General features: G+C 41.9%; 1 protein-coding gene across 2 annotated transcripts in view; it reads right to left on the reverse strand.

Moving 5' to 3' along the window:
• Window positions 1-2,060: 2,060 nt before the first annotated feature.
• Window positions 2,061-15,534, reverse strand: part of col4a1 (collagen, type IV, alpha 1) — a 46,608-nt gene continuing 33,134 nt past the window's right edge. For both annotated transcript variants that reach the window (XM_025903569.1, XM_005457861.4), the window contains 27 exons: window positions 14,717-14,885; window positions 14,547-14,639; window positions 14,267-14,371; window positions 13,720-13,817; window positions 13,409-13,559; window positions 13,189-13,302; window positions 12,744-12,911; window positions 12,259-12,348; window positions 11,926-12,078; window positions 11,711-11,809; window positions 11,516-11,605; window positions 11,144-11,283; window positions 9,471-9,597; window positions 9,279-9,359; window positions 8,777-8,875; window positions 8,163-8,213; window positions 7,893-8,078; window positions 7,451-7,584; window positions 7,254-7,326; window positions 7,052-7,123; window positions 6,823-6,951; window positions 6,605-6,703; window positions 6,302-6,514; window positions 5,992-6,169; window positions 5,786-5,900; window positions 4,319-4,491; window positions 2,061-3,987 (listed from right to left, as the gene is read on the reverse strand). In XM_025903569.1, coding sequence (XP_025759354.1) covers window positions 3,906-3,987; window positions 4,319-4,491; window positions 5,786-5,900; window positions 5,992-6,169; window positions 6,302-6,514; window positions 6,605-6,703; window positions 6,823-6,951; window positions 7,052-7,123; window positions 7,254-7,326; window positions 7,451-7,584; window positions 7,893-8,078; window positions 8,163-8,213; window positions 8,777-8,875; window positions 9,279-9,359; window positions 9,471-9,597; window positions 11,144-11,283; window positions 11,516-11,605; window positions 11,711-11,809; window positions 11,926-12,078; window positions 12,259-12,348; window positions 12,744-12,911; window positions 13,189-13,302; window positions 13,409-13,559; window positions 13,720-13,817; window positions 14,267-14,371; window positions 14,547-14,639; window positions 14,717-14,885 — 3,282 coding nt within the window. In that variant the 3' untranslated portion in view covers window positions 2,061-3,905. The remainder of the gene's footprint in view (window positions 3,988-4,318; window positions 4,492-5,785; window positions 5,901-5,991; window positions 6,170-6,301; window positions 6,515-6,604; window positions 6,704-6,822; window positions 6,952-7,051; window positions 7,124-7,253; window positions 7,327-7,450; window positions 7,585-7,892; window positions 8,079-8,162; window positions 8,214-8,776; window positions 8,876-9,278; window positions 9,360-9,470; window positions 9,598-11,143; window positions 11,284-11,515; window positions 11,606-11,710; window positions 11,810-11,925; window positions 12,079-12,258; window positions 12,349-12,743; window positions 12,912-13,188; window positions 13,303-13,408; window positions 13,560-13,719; window positions 13,818-14,266; window positions 14,372-14,546; window positions 14,640-14,716; window positions 14,886-15,534) is intronic.

The following is a 15,534-nucleotide window of genomic DNA, read 5'->3' on the forward strand; positions in this document are numbered from 1 at the left end:
TGTTCAAATGTGAAGTCCTGATCCTTTTGTGTGATGTGTAAGAGTCCAGCCAGTGTGGAGCCATTAATAGCATCAGCAGCCAATAGTAAAAAATAAATGATTAGAACACTTAAAAAAAAAAAAAAAACCAGAGCAATCACTGGCACTTGTCCTGGTCTAGAGCTCTCTTTTGACTGAAAAGCGTCAGTGATTGCAGCGACCAAAGAGCAAGGGTCATGAGAAACATGATAAATAGTCCTTAATTTACTGTTAAATATATTGTAAGTAAAAAAAAAAAAAAGAAACATTACATCAACATTATGAGTTTTACTGAGCTTTTTTTTTATTGTTTTCAGCAGGGGGGCGGTGCAATCATCCCAACTTATCAAACTGTAGCCTGCAGCCTTATAGAGACCTATATTTAAAATCATTTTCTGGGACTTTTTATTCCCAAAATGAAAACGGAAATGCATTCTAGTTTTTTGCAGAAAAGGCAAGCAGTGTTAATAAGATGTTTGTTTTTTTTAGTCAGTCTCATTCTTGGTTTACAGTGTGTTGCAGCTGCATGAGTAGTATGTGTGAGACACCTGCATGGCTTTTGAGGCTAATCTGTATTTGGCTAAGCTTCGGTAAAGTTGCTGAACTCTGCCACTGATCCACTCGGGAGAAAGGTCACGGTGATACAAGAATCCGGACAGGTTCCCAAACACTGCACATTTAAGTACAAGAAAACATTCATTCCTCACAAACTAACATTTCGGTGCTAACAAAAACCAGTATTTAAAATGCACCTTGTTCATTGGCACCATATATTAGCAGGACACTGTCTCCATCCAAAAAAACATCATGCACATGGTGGAGTTTAAGCTGGCTCAAAGCCCAGCTCTCTGCAGGAGATTGTAACTCTTAAGTTGAGTCTCAAGCAGTGTTAGCAAACAACAAGCAGTATTAAGAATCCTAATGGCGTTAATTTTGAACTTTAAAGCCCCTTAGCAAAGCTGATTACCTTCCCCAGCCACATGACATTGACTTTGTTTGTGTGTGTTTATGTGTATCTTTGTATTTGTATGTTACATTCAGTCATTAATGAATAATAAATGAATAAATAAATATCGCCAACAACCAGTTGATTCAGTCTCCAAAATTAAGAAATAACTTTAACAAAAATGATAGCTCAATTCAGGCGATAATGATATGTTAACTTAAATGCAGAAGAACCAATTTTCACTATTTAATTTGCATACTGCATTAATTAAAGGTTAATAAACAACAGTTTTTTCTCAATTCCAAAACAAAATTCTTCTGTTCTTTCTTGTGAATGTGTAAAATAAAGCGTTAGTCTTACTTTAAAAACCAGTGGCAAATGTTCTTAGTGGGTTATATTAAAAGCCCAGTGACTTCTCCTCAGTGAGGTCCTTGGCTAAAGTGCACACATGTGCTTATCTTTGTAACAAATAATCATGGTCCTCGGCCCGTTGCTACATGTTGTGTGCGCTATTTGACCATTAGACCTTTTGGTGTGTTGTGACCATCCAGCCTGACTTCCACCTGAATGACCTTGCTCTCATCGGTCAGAGGTCAAGGCCCCGTTTGACATGTTTATGAAGACAGCTAGGGGTCAAGGGCTGTGTTTGTCTGTCTGGTGACAAGAAAGGAAACAAGGGATAGGATTCCGGTAATAAATGAAAGACGAGACGTGAGTTGAAAGGAGGGGTTATCTGGTTCTCTGCAGAACGTATTGATCCGTTTGTGTTTTCGTGGGGTGAATGGGTTTGTTGGCCACAGTCCCTGCAGAAGTGCTGAGGTAGTGGCTGCACCACACTGTAGAAGGGTTGCTGCAAACGTTGTATTTAATTTATTGGTCATAATATATCTGGAGTAAGCTTTTGCTGCCTGCTGTTGCCTAGTGACTAGTAAAAACAAAATGAGCTTTTGAGTCACACATACTGGGAGCTTTGGTATAAGAAAGCAGCAACTTGCTCACAGTGTATGCTGATGCTGCCCTCTAGTGGCGTTTCTGGAGTACTGCGTTAAAAATGTTGGCTTGGAAACAGGAAACACAAAATAATAATTAAAGAAAATTTCTACAAATCATTTTATTTCAGGAATTACACAGTTTTGGATGTGAAATATTAAAAAGTATTTTCTGTTCTGGTAATCACTGTTAGGAAAGGCTTGCTTAACGCTGGAAAATAAATCTAATACTCTACAAACGTCTTTGAGCACTTTATCCCAGCTATGGCATATACTCAAACAAAAACAGGTTGCAGTCAGTGTACAGTCATTGCCTTAACTTTGCATATTTCAAAAACTCTGAAAGGGACACAGAAATGTCCCTTTCAGAGCTGTTGAAGCTATTTCGGCGCTCCGGAGATCATTTGAGGTCCAACAGGCTTTCCTAGATTAACATACGCATGAAATTTTCTCCAGATGCTGTACATAAAGAAGCGACTCTACACAACTCTATGCTAAGACCTTTTAAAGGATTTTAACCTGCGTTGGCACTATATGTCCTCGACATGACTGCGTAACCATCAAATCATGACCCATCGATCCATCCGTGGTTCTTCAGTTTGTCCAATTCAGGGTCACAGCTGGGCTGGAGTCTGTCCCAGAGAGGCGGGGTGCACCCTGGACAGGTTGCCAGTCTGTCACAGAGAAACAGATAACCGTTTGCACTCACATTCACACCTACGGCCACTTTAGAATCACCAATTAACCGAACCCCGTGCATGTCTTTGGAGTGTGAGAGGAAGCCAGAGTACTCGGAGAGAACCAACATCATGACCTTTAGAGAGGATTACACTTTGCACTAAATAAACAGGAATGACAAAAAAGAAGTTCACAAAGGGAAACAGTCAAGTACACATCCAAAACTGCAAATACATTTTATGTATCTATACACGTGCATCTCCTTAGGATCACAGATGATGAGGATATGTTTCACTTAAGGGGTTAAATTCTTGGAAACACAACTGTTATAAACTGTTATAAACAACATTTGTACAGAGAAAAAACACAAGAAGGATGAATTTTTCTTGGCTATTTCTTTGTGTGCATTTGTCATGTTAACAACAGGGTTGTGCAACAATATATGTAGACATTGCAACACGCATGCCATTTCCAAGCCACTCAAATCTTGTTTTCTCTCACACAAACACACACACACACACACACACACACACAGTCACATGCCTGGTAATGCTATTTCAGTGCTGTTTTGTATGTTAATAAGGCGATGGTTTTCACGCATTAACACATTCTTTTCGGATATATGGCATCTCAGATAAACTCACGTCGAACATATTCTCAGAAATCTTATAAATAAAAATGGGCTTAATAACACACAAAGTAACTCATCAATAACCTGAGGCGAGTATGTTGAACTATGTTAAGAAGGAATGCGTCGTATTTACAACAGAGTGATTAGCATACGTCTGTGTCTGCAATTTTATGGCGGTATAAATGGCAAGCATCTGTAACCAGTGGTAAGTCCTAGCTTTTACATTAGTAGGGTTTAACTAAGGTGTGAACGTATATCATATTGTGTTGCTATATCTTTGAAACACTGGTAGGGAATGGAAATAAAAACAACGAAAAGAAAAAGGCACACAAGATTCAATAGCACCTGACTGACACACACAGCCCTTTCAAAATTAACACCAGTTTACCAGTTCAGGGGGCATGTCAGTGCAGTGGTAAACTGGGTGCCACACTTAACATGTTGTGATTGTGTGTTTCTGCATGGAGCAAACGGCCGCTTGGTCTCTGTGGTTTGGTTTCAGTCTCTGGCCGTGATCCTATCCTACATGCCAGGCAGGGCAATAGCACCATCCTTTAGAAAACGGGAAATAAAGCCAAGTCGATGACGTCAACGCACGCCTTATTGCTCTTCACGGTAAAACGGAGGCCTTTGGTATTGCTGCTTATGTCCTCTTCATGCAAACCTGACAGCGGCTTATGTGTGTTCGGAGGCTGCCGGCTTTTAGCGTTGCTGGGACGGGTTTCCTGGAAGGAGGGGGAGTGAAAAAATATTATACGCTTATGATGTAAACTTGAAGGAAATGTGATGATAACTTAACAATATCAGGCTGATAAGCTTGTCTCACTGCCCACTACCAACACACAAAATCACTAGAACCTCTGCTTGAGTGTTGTCAGAAGTCTGTTGCAGTGATAAGCAGATCCAAAAATACTGTTGCACGTTTTACAATAAACTGGAGCAAGGTCATGAATTTAAAGGTCAGCAAAAAACAGCATTTTTCAAAGTTGTTGAGTAATTAAAAAATTTTTTAAAAGTCAAGAAATTCAGTGCCTGCGTGTCAGAGTTCTGCCTTACGTAAACATTTCATTGTCTTCAATGGTAGCGAGCCAGAAGCTGTAGGAGTTGGCGTAATAGTTGCAGGTTCCTCGACCGTGACACTCGATGAATGGAGCACTGCGGAATTCCTCCAGACAGGAACCGGGAGAAGCCAAAGCCTGGCCCGAACCCTCAGCACCAGCACTGGTGTGCTACACAAACACGACAACATGCAGTGCAAATTAATGACTGGTCTTTTACATCTATAAGGCAATAACTAACAGAGTTTTGCTGGCTTTTGTTATTTACAAAAACAAGCAAAGTCTTGTATCAGCTGATCTCATTGCCATCCCACATCAGCTGATAAGATGTGTTTGTCATACCTCATATAGAGCACGCTACTTAAGCATCTTTCCACAGATGCTGTTGGGTTTGAAAGCTGCTTTGCAACCCCCCTTCGCCTCAGCTCTTTTAGGTTCACACTATTTCTCACTTAAGTAATTCTGTTAACTTTCAGGGGTTTAGTATTACATGTATGTGCAGAACACAGGCATATTGCTAAATATAAATTATTTCTTCTTCTTTTGGTCGCTCCATTTAGGGATCAGCACAGTGAACAATCTGCCTCCATCTCACTCTTTCCTCTCGGCATGTCCTCATTCACTACATTCATGAATTTTCTCTGTGGTTTCCTCTTTTCCTGTCTGGCAGCTCCATCTTTAACATACTTTGTCCAAAAACTGCCCTATTCCTCCTCTGCACATGCCTCAGCCTTACCTCTCTTTGTCCCCAAGCTGCTCACCCTGAACTGTCGTCCTGATATATGTCTGAGTAGGTTCTCAGTCATCCAGGTCATGGTACTGCAGTCTTAGGAGCTTGACGAGAGGTTTTAGAACTGAAGAAGCCTCTTGGATGAGAGTCGCCTTTTTGTCAAACTCTGATAACATCATTTCTAATCATTCTAATCACTCCCAATTAACATCTTAGCATCCTAAGCTAGCAACCCCCCCCTTTTCAGTGCCACCATCTGCAAACCTTCCCTTTCGCTCTTTCTGCTATCCTTCTGTCACAAATCACCCCCTGACACTCATCTCCACCTGCTCCACCCTGCCAAATATAAATTACTACAAATGGAAAAACAATCCACTTTTGATTGAAGGAGTACTGACTGCAATGAATAATACTGCAGTTTATAATGGAGTGTACTGAGCCAACACCCAGGGAACGCAGCTTGATCTCATTCTCTGTGGTCAGCAAATATAGACAGCACAGAAAACAGAAGTGCTTCCCTTGGGTGACTGTGATCTGCTTCACAGCCGCTAACTGATTCAACACTTGTGCAGATATCAGCCCTCTTTGTCACAGTGCAGCAATTACAACCTTGCACTACTCATAATTACATTTCTAAAATGCTCATGGTGACTGAATTTAAGAGTCATTATTATATAGCCATGACTTATTCATCCATGGTGGACAAATATATTTGAGAGACCAGAGCTGTCTTACCATAACAAAGGAGTAGCCGATCCACAGAGAGTCCCAGCCTCCAGGGCACGGTGGGATCATAATGGTCTGACTGTGAACTGCTATCACCATGGCTGGAGCTTCACATACAGCGCACCTGTGCACAAATTCATATGAGAACAGCTCAGATTGACACACAAGCATCAAACACATGTGAAACAGCAGTGTGTAAAGAAATCGTCACTTACCTACTGATGAAGGGTTTAATGTTTTCACCAGTGATAGGTGCCATGTTCATGGGCATGGACGCAGGTGAGGTGAGCCAGTAGGAGTAATCATTACGGGAGGCAAAGTTACACACATTGTTGATATTACAGAAGAGGAAGGGCATGGGGCTGAACTTCTTTAGACAGCTGCCTGCCGTACCTAAAACGCAAAGCCAAGAGAATATCGAATGAACGCACAAATCTAAGCTTGTTTTTTATTTTAGTATTTGTCCTCTTTTCCGTTATGTCCCTGCTTTATATTGAGGCCTTCCTTCTATTCATATTGTCTCACCTAAGTCTTGCCCATGAGAGCGCTCATTGCCCTGGACGTAGAGCAAGGAGTAGCCATCATATATGAGAGAGGTTCCATCGGGACACAATGGGATGTCCACCGATTGGCTGTGACGTGTTACAAGGAAACCGTGATCCATGGACGAGGGGCCGGGTGGACCAGCTGGGCCTGGCACACCATTAGGTCCAGGGGGGCCAGGGTGTCCTCTAGGTCCTAAAGATATAGAGAAATCAGTAGAACAAAAAAAATGGCAGCAGAGCAAAGAGCACCAACACCGTGCATTAATCACGTGGACTGTCTCACCTTGTGGCCCTGGAAAGCCAGGCTCTCCTTTGACCCCGTTCTGACCATTATATCCAGGGAAACCTTCTTCGCCTTTTGGCCCTGGAAAACCTGTCACACCTGAGAAAAATGAATGAAAAATGGTAGCGTTATTAAAATGGGTGTGGGTGAAAGGCGAGCAGGAGCAAGCTGTTGTGTGACAGAGGGTTAAATGGGGTATATTTCTTCATAACCATCACCTCTATCTCCTTTCTGTCCTGGGAGCCCAGATGGCCCCTGAGGTCCCGGTAAACCTTGATTTCCTGGGAAGCCAATGTCTCCTTTTATGAACATTTGAGGGCCGGGAGGACCAGGAGGGCCTTCGTTACCTAAAATAGGACATAAATATTTAATTCAAAGACATTTAATACATTAACATTTAATAACATCAATATTACCACAGCTAAGTTTGTTTCATTCTTGTGTTACCTTTTTCGCCTGGGAATCCTCTGTCTCCAGCTTCTCCTCTATATCCAAGGTCTCCAGCTTCACCCTTTTGTCCTAGGGTTGGTAAATGTTTGTTTTACCATAATTATTTGTGTAAAAATACATGTATTTTTGCACATTTCTTTCCATAATTGCTTGAACAGATGCACATGACACACAAATATATCACTCTGAATACACTCACCTGGGAAGCCAGTTACACCCTGTAATCCTACCTCTCCCTTCGGTCCATCAAGACCTGGAAGCCCAGGTGCTCCCTGTAATCAAAAACATAAATATTGTTGCCATTGTAATTTTAATGGCTCCCTCTCCTATGAAGGAGCATTATCTAATGTTTAAAGCAAGAGGAAAGCTCAAATTGAAAACAGCCTTATGGCATACCGGCAGTCCAGGTAATCCAGAATCCCCCTTTATTCCCGACTCTCCCTGGAAACCCTGGAGACCCTGATCTCCTTTCTCTCCCTTCTGTCCATCTCTGCCCGGAAAACCAGCAGGTCCTGGTTGTCCTGGGATTCCTGTTTGATAAAGACAAAGAAAGTTTTTTTTTTAATCTATTAACTACAGTATTTGGAATAAATAACCATGTTTATGCACTTTTTATGCCCTGACTTCCCCGGAGTTGCCCCTGATGCATCCATCAGAGTGGAAGTGTGTGAGCATTACATAAAAGTGCTTAGGTATAGAAAATGTGTGTGCGACTAGGTGAATGAGATTTGTAGCAGAAAGTGCTTTGACTGCTTAAACTGAGTATAAAGTATAAGTAGTCCTTTTTACCATCACCATGAAGCAAAAAATGACCCGTATCTCGTCTATCTCACAGTACCTGCTTCTCCAGGTTGTCCTGTTCCTCCCCTATCTCCTTTAGGTCCTTCTAGAGAGAAACCCGAGGGACCCTGTTCTCCTGGCTGTCCTTGAGGTCCCTGTGGGCCGGGAAATCCCTTATCACCTTTCACACCAGGGACACCTGGAATACCTGGGTTGCCAGGAAAGCCAGGACTGCCTTTGTCTCCTGCAGTGAGGAAAAAAAACATATGAAACTTTGCTGTCCTATGAATTGAATCAATATAAACATCAGTGTTGTAGAGGCCCCCACCTTTGCTGCCAAGCTCGCCAGGCGGACCAGGAAAACCTATTCCAGCCATACCTGCAGAAAAGGGGTAGATACAGGATATATTTTAATACATTGAAGTTACTGCTGATAGGTCACCTGACAGACAGCTGGGGTTGATTATGTCTGCAAGGCCTGATCCATAACATCATCACTGGACTTCTTCACTGAGTGTGTGCTGTTGGTGCCTTTTGGAGCATTTTTATTGGACTATCTAATTTTATGACTTGTTGTGTGGCACAGACCATCCATCAAATTTCTGCCTCAGATTTTTTTTAGTGAGATTCCTTTAGCATGAATTTTGTGTCTTGCTAACGTTGTCTCAGCAACCTTTCATCCAAATAAGGTCAGTTTGGTGCCTAATAACAACATGGCCATGGCCACAGTGCTAATGCTCATACTTCAAAATATGTAGTCCAAAGGATACGTCTGTTTTTACAGCGTCTATGATTTTTTGTTTGTTTGTTTTTTGAGTATTTGGGGGGTTTTTTGCTTTTGATGTTGAAAAAAAAATGATTGAAGGCTCTTTTCCTACAGTGGAGTAAAAAACTCTCTCACTGGATGGTTGGCACTCTTCTTTTAACTTCTTACAGACTAACCTGGCTGTCCTCTCTCTCCTGTGGACCCTGGGATTCCATCACGTCCAGAATCTCCCTTATCTCCCTTTGGACCAGAAGGCCCCTGCAGGCCAGTTTCGCCTGGAAAACAACAAGTATACATACTACAGGTTTCTGTGTGTCAAACTGGAAGAGTCACAATTTTCACTCGCTGATTTCCAACAACACTAATTTGCCTGGGACACGTATATCATTTAGCTGTCAGTGCTCATCAGAAAAACCACAAAAGCTTATCTTTAAACTCAGAATTTAGCCAGTTTCTTAATATAACTGATGTGAAAAAAGGTCAAGCAAGGTTACCACGCTTTGAGAGTTTTGAGAAGTGGCACACTCACCTAACTGATCCAAAAATCACAACTCAGGGATTTTTGATTTTTGATTTTTTACCTCAAATGTGTCCCACACGATTGCCTTAAACCATGAATAAATTAGTGTAATGTAAATATGTGGACACAGTTGCTTGATAAACAAGCTTCTTACTTACCAGGCCGGCCATCTTGACCAGGCTCTCCTACAAACCCAGGAAGTCCAGGGGTACCCTTGTCCCCTGGTCTACCTGGCTGACCTGCACAACACACAGATCACAATACACCTTAAAACACAACATGTATGACTACTGTACCTTGATTTGACCAGGTAAGCAAAACTAAATTGACAACCCAGACTGAAATCTGACCTTGATACCCAGAGCTTCCTTGGTCTCCTTTGGGTCCTGGCAGTCCTGGCTTGCCAGGCATGCCCTCTTGGCCTTTCTGACCCTTATCTCCAGCTGGTCCTTGGAATCCTGGCTCACCAGTCTGACCCTGTACAAATAAAGCAGGTAACCGGAATTCTAATTAAAGAAATGGAAGGGCTCATTAATATTAAGGAACTACTCTGAATAATTATGAAAAATTTAATGGCAGCTACTGCCATGTTTTCCTTTCCACCTCTGCTGAGTGTCAGTTAACAGCCTTGTAATCATGACCTGTTAATAACATCAGACCTGCACTGGACACGAGAAACAGAGTGTGTTGATCATTTCATCTTCACACTTTTGACAAATACCGTTTGTATTTAATTATTTGATTTACTTAAATTTTAAGTTTGCTCACTTCCAAAGAAATAAACAGTGTTTCATTTTTATAGCAGCTTTTATGGAGAGAGACAGAATATTAATCAAAAATCCTGAAAAACACATAAAAGTTTTAAATTGATTTGCGTGTCATTGAGCGAAGTACCAGATACATTACAAACCACCCGCTCCCACAGATTGGCTGTACCCATGTGTCACACAAATTACAATCAATCAGTCAATCAATTACAGATACTCCTGCTCTCAGCTGCGTATAAAGCACAACTGTTCACAGAATCAGTTTGTCCCCTTCCAGCCTCTCCACCAGACCAGAGAGGTGAGCTTTGGACTTGTCCCTGGCAAAGGATATCAAGGACAAGATTTGTAAACCTGATCAATAGAAGGTGACAACTATTCTGAAATGGAAAAAATATGAAATGACCAACAGTCACCATCGGTCTGCAGCTCCATGCAAGATCTTGCCTTATGGGATGACGATGATCAAGAGAAAGGCTGTGGATCAGCCCAAACTTTATGGGAAGGGTTTGTTAATGATCTTAAGGCAGTTGGGACCACAGTCCCCAAGAACATCATTGGTATACCATGCCGTAATGGGTTAAAATCTTGCACATAAGAAGGCACATGTACAAGACCTGTCTCAAGTTTGCCGTTGAACATCTTAGTGATTCAGAGAGGGCTTGGGAGAAAGCGCTGTGGTTAGATGTAAGCTTGCCCCACTGTGTTTGGAGGAGGACAAATCTGAGCATGACCCAAAGAACACCATCCCCACAGTCAAGCATGGAGGTAGAAACATTATGCCGTGGGCAGGGCCATGTATCATAAAAACCTTGGCCGAGAACCTCCTTTCCTCAGCCAGAACACTGAAGATGCCAGCAAGGAAACAAAGGAGTGGCTAAAGAAGAAGCTGCTGATATTCTGCTTCTCTCAGTTAAAATGAAACTACCATAAAAAAATTAGTCTGTTCATATTTTTGTAAGTCAGCAAACTTTAAATTCAGCAGCAGGCTATCAAGGTGGAATCATTTTGTAGTACTGAAATTATAGGAATATTATAGGAATAGAAGCCCTCACTATAAATCACAGCGGTATTTGTTAAACTGGAAATGATTTTTATTATTGAATGACACTTGCTACAAAAGCCCATCATAGGTCTTCTCAACTTATGTAATAATTGTTAATATGTATTGTACTGTGGGGTTGATGCTGACTCAAATTTCTGCCTGTATCCATAGAATCAGTGTTGTAACAATCAACAGTTTTTAAATAGTGGAATACCTTTTGTCCTGGAAATCCTGGGATGCCAATACCTGGCTCACCAGGTAATCCTGTTTCTCCCTTTTCTCCATCCGTGCCTCTGAATCCAGGATGTCCAGGTGTACCTAAATCTCCTTTGACACCCTTTGGACCAGATGGACCTGCAAAAGCAGACAATGTGTGCATTAACAATCGATGAATTTAATGTGCATAGCTGTTGCTCATCACAGTGAAATGTAAGTCAAGGTTTTCCCCTGCCTGAAACGGTCTTAATACAGGTGCTCGCACTTGTGTTTTTATAGGACTTAAACTGTAATGACTGTAACACATTTATTACAGGCTTGTACCCATACATTCATTCTCACAGATTGTGTGTTATCCGTGTGCCTCTACCTGGTACTCCCATCTCCCCTGTGCCACCCTTCGGTCCAGGTGGTCCCATACCGCCAGGCTCTCCAGGTTCGCCAGAGTCTCCTTTGTCACCTGAAAAATATCAATAACATTACAATTACACTTGCTTAAAAATTTGCACATATAAAGATAATGCAATAGCACAGTTTAAATTGAAGTTCTGGTCAGATAACTCACCAGGTTTTCCAGGTAATCCAGGCTCTCCATCTTTCCCTGGCATTCCAGGATCTCCTGGCAATCCAGGTATGCCCCTCTCTCCACTGGTCCCTGGGGTACCTAAAAGTAAAAAAATATTCCTTAAACTATAGGCAAATATACAGATTCAAAAATGGGTTTGTTTGTAAATAAATAAATGTAAAAAATTCTAAAAAGACGCATATGTTGTTTTATACCTATGTCTCCTTTGTCTCCCTTCACTCCCTTCATGTGCTCCATGTCAACATCACTCATGTTCCCAGGAGGTCCCTGAACACCCGGCTCTCCTCTGTCACCTTTTAGTCCAGGCTCTCCAATATCACCTCTTGGTCCAGTAAGACCAGGATCACCTGAGAGGAATGGAAGGAAAAAGACGTTTCTATTGAGGTGACTGTTGTTGTGGTTTGGCACTATATCTACACAAAACACTGAATTTAAATTAACTGCTACTGATGAATAAACCACAAATAGCCTAATTTGTGAGACATGGAATAGAAAAAACATGAGTTTTTATATTTGGCATTCCTCACCTCTCGGACCAGGAGATCCAGGTGTACCGGGAGGCCCAGGATATCCCGGTATTCCAGGTGTTCCCATTAACCCCATTTCACCTTTAGTACCTAGAAGATTAAATGGGTGAAAATGCTTTAAATAAGCTTGTGTCACATCAGGAAAACACACTACATCGTAATCAGATTTTAAAATGACATAAATGCAATGTGATGCGACGGATGTAGCTTCAACTTTTCCATCAGAAACCCTTTTCTCATTAGTTTCTCATTAGTTTATTAATTCCAAGCTCTGTGGTTATTTTCTTTAGTTTGGAGAAACTGGCAGTAAAGCTCACCATTTCTGTGGATATAATTCAAACTAAAAACAAACTGTAAACTGTAAATTATTGTTCATTAAAAAATATATTTTTTACTTTTTTCACAAACTGACCCTTTAAATAAAAAGTATAATGAGCAAAAAACATACCGTCATACAAATGTCCAAACAAAACTGTTTGTCTTACCTTGGTTTCCAATGAGTCCATCCCTGCCTGGTAAACCTGGAGGCCCTGGCAGTCCTTTAGTTCCTTGTACTCCTGGAAACCCAGGGACTCCTTTCTCTCCCTGAGGCCCTGGCATGTCTAGACCAGGAGGACCTGGGTAGCCCTTTTCCCCCTTTACACCTTCCCTACCTGGACAGGACACGCACATAAACACATGTGCAAACACACGGGAACACATAATATAATTTAACTGATTTCTACAGCACTAATCACATTAATTTGCTTTGCTTCTCTTCTGAGTTTCAGCTTTCTATTATAGTGTCAAAATAAAGCAGGGTGCACAGGACCTTGAAACTGCACATACAGCCATGATTGTTTTATTATCTTGCCCTATGGATTTCTCTGTGACATGGTACAGATTATCTTGCAAGAAAAATAATATTTTTTCTGATGAGTTGTAGCTCACCATAAGGACCAGGCTCTCCAGGAGGCCCCTGTAGTCCAGGAGGTCCAGGCAATCCTTTTCCTGGAGGACCGGGTTTGCCAACCAGTCCAGGAAGTCCAGGAGGTCCCAGATCACCTATTTTTAAAAAGAAAAAAATAGTCTTGGTACCAAAGATGGAACTTTACAGCATCAATTAGTTGCAAAATAGCTTCAGAGCAAATTTGTAATAATCCTGCCGTACCTTTGAGACCCTGAGGTCCAGGTGGGCCTGTATGTCCTTCTCGTCCAGGAACACCAGGTAATCCGATGTTGCCCTTCTCTCCCTGGAAGCCAGGAATTCCTTGGTGGCCTTGTGAACCTTTGGGACCCGGAAGTCCCCGTCCAGGTTCACCCTGTAAGTTATACAAAATAAGCACTGACACTGATTCACCTGGGAGTTAAATCTCTAACGTTATTATCGCTCTATATCTACTGATACTTTGCTTTTGTTGTATCATGGTAAATGTAAATCTACAAGTATAATTAGATTTATAAATGGTGACAAATACAAACCTTTGGTCCACGTGGACCAGGAGATCCTGGCCCGCCATCCTTTCCTGATCTTCCTGGTTCTCCTGGTAATCCGGGGGCTCCTGGAATTCCGCTGCTTCCTACAAACATGAAAAAAAATATTTCTCTAAGTTCTGTATCACTTATACGGTAAATGGCCTGTATTTATATAGCGCTTTACTAGTCCCTAAGGATCCCAAAGCGCTTTACATATCCAGTCATTCACACATTCACACACTGGTGATGGCAAGCTACATTGTAGCCACAGCCACCCTGGGGCGCACTGACAGAGGCGAGGCTGCCGGACACTGGCGCCACCGGGCCCTCTGACCACCACCAGTAGGCAGCGGGTGAAGTGTCTTGCCCAAGGACACAACGTCCGAGACTGTCCAAGCCGGGGCTCGAACCGGCAACCTTCCGATTACAAGATGAACTCCCAACTCTTGAGCCACGATCGCCCCATCGCTTACCTCATCTACATACCCCGTATACATTTTGCTCCATGATACTTAGAAAGGAAGGTTATAGTCAATATTATGAAATAACTCACCTTTAGGGCCAGTTGGGCCTGGAAATCCAATCCCAGGAGGTCCTTGTTCACCCTTTTCTCCTGGAAAACCTGGCAACCCATCGTCTCCTGGAAGGCCATTGTCACCTGCAGCCAACAACATGTTGTATAGTAAACTAAACAAACTATTTTTACATATACATGAATTTTTTAGATCATATTTTGCCCTTCCATGGTATTAATTAACACAAAAATATAAACAAATACAGAAAACATGTTTTTAATTGGAGTTAAATGAAATCATGTCGACTATGTTGCTCACCTTTAGGTCCCTCTCTGCCTGGTTCTCCTCGTGGTCCGGGTGCACCCTGAGGACCAGGAGTGCTCACACCTATCCCTGGCTCACCTTTCTCACCTGGTGGACACAAGGTATGTTATCAATCACTGTGCAAGTGCAGTATCACAAGCCTGGGTTTCAGAGTTCATGCTTACCAGGTCGCCCAGGATATCCAGGAACTCCTGGATTCCCCTGACTGCCCTTATCTCCAGTCTGTCCTGGTCGACCAAAGCCTGGCAGACCAGGGGGACCCCTCTCTCCTGGAGGGCCAATAGGACCAGGATCACCATCTGGTCCACGTTCACCCTTGATGCCCTCTCTGGCCTGAGGAGAAGATTGGTGAAAATGTTTGTCACTTTTCTTTTAGAAAAGCCGACAAGTTAAAGCGAATAAACACTTCACTGAGAGCGCAGCAATCACACAAACAAATTTCAGATTGTTAAATCGTGTGAAATAGATCATTATGTAAATGCAGAATTTGTGCAACAGTAATGTTCAGCGTTCAGTCTCCAGTGTCATTGCTTTACGCATGAAACGTTTAGGTTGTTCTTAGTCGTGTTTATTTTATTAATCAATTTTGCCTCTTTGTTTGCTTTACTTACAATGTTTGCTTGATACCTTAAATGCATATTTTATTCACAACAGAACATAAAGTAGATATCAACTGCTAAAATTGAGAAAATGCACCATTTTATTATACCAAAATATTGGCTCATTTTGAATTTGACAGCAGCGAAACATCTCAAAAAATTAGGAAAGGGGTAAAAAAAGGCAGGAAAAGTAAGTGGTACAAAAAGGAAACAGCTGTACGATGATTTTGCAACTAATCAATTTGAATGACAACAGGTCAGCAACATGACCCGGGATAAAAAGGACACGTTAGAGAGAGAGCGAGAGAGTCATGGACATGTCCTCTGGCGTGTTATCCGATCGAGACTTTATCTCGACTGGTTTTGAGTTGCATTGGTGCCTA

Source organism: Oreochromis niloticus, linkage group LG16, assembly GCF_001858045.2.
Source record: "Oreochromis niloticus isolate F11D_XX linkage group LG16, O_niloticus_UMD_NMBU, whole genome shotgun sequence".
NCBI classification, from domain to species: Eukaryota; Metazoa; Chordata; class Actinopteri; order Cichliformes; family Cichlidae; genus Oreochromis; species Oreochromis niloticus.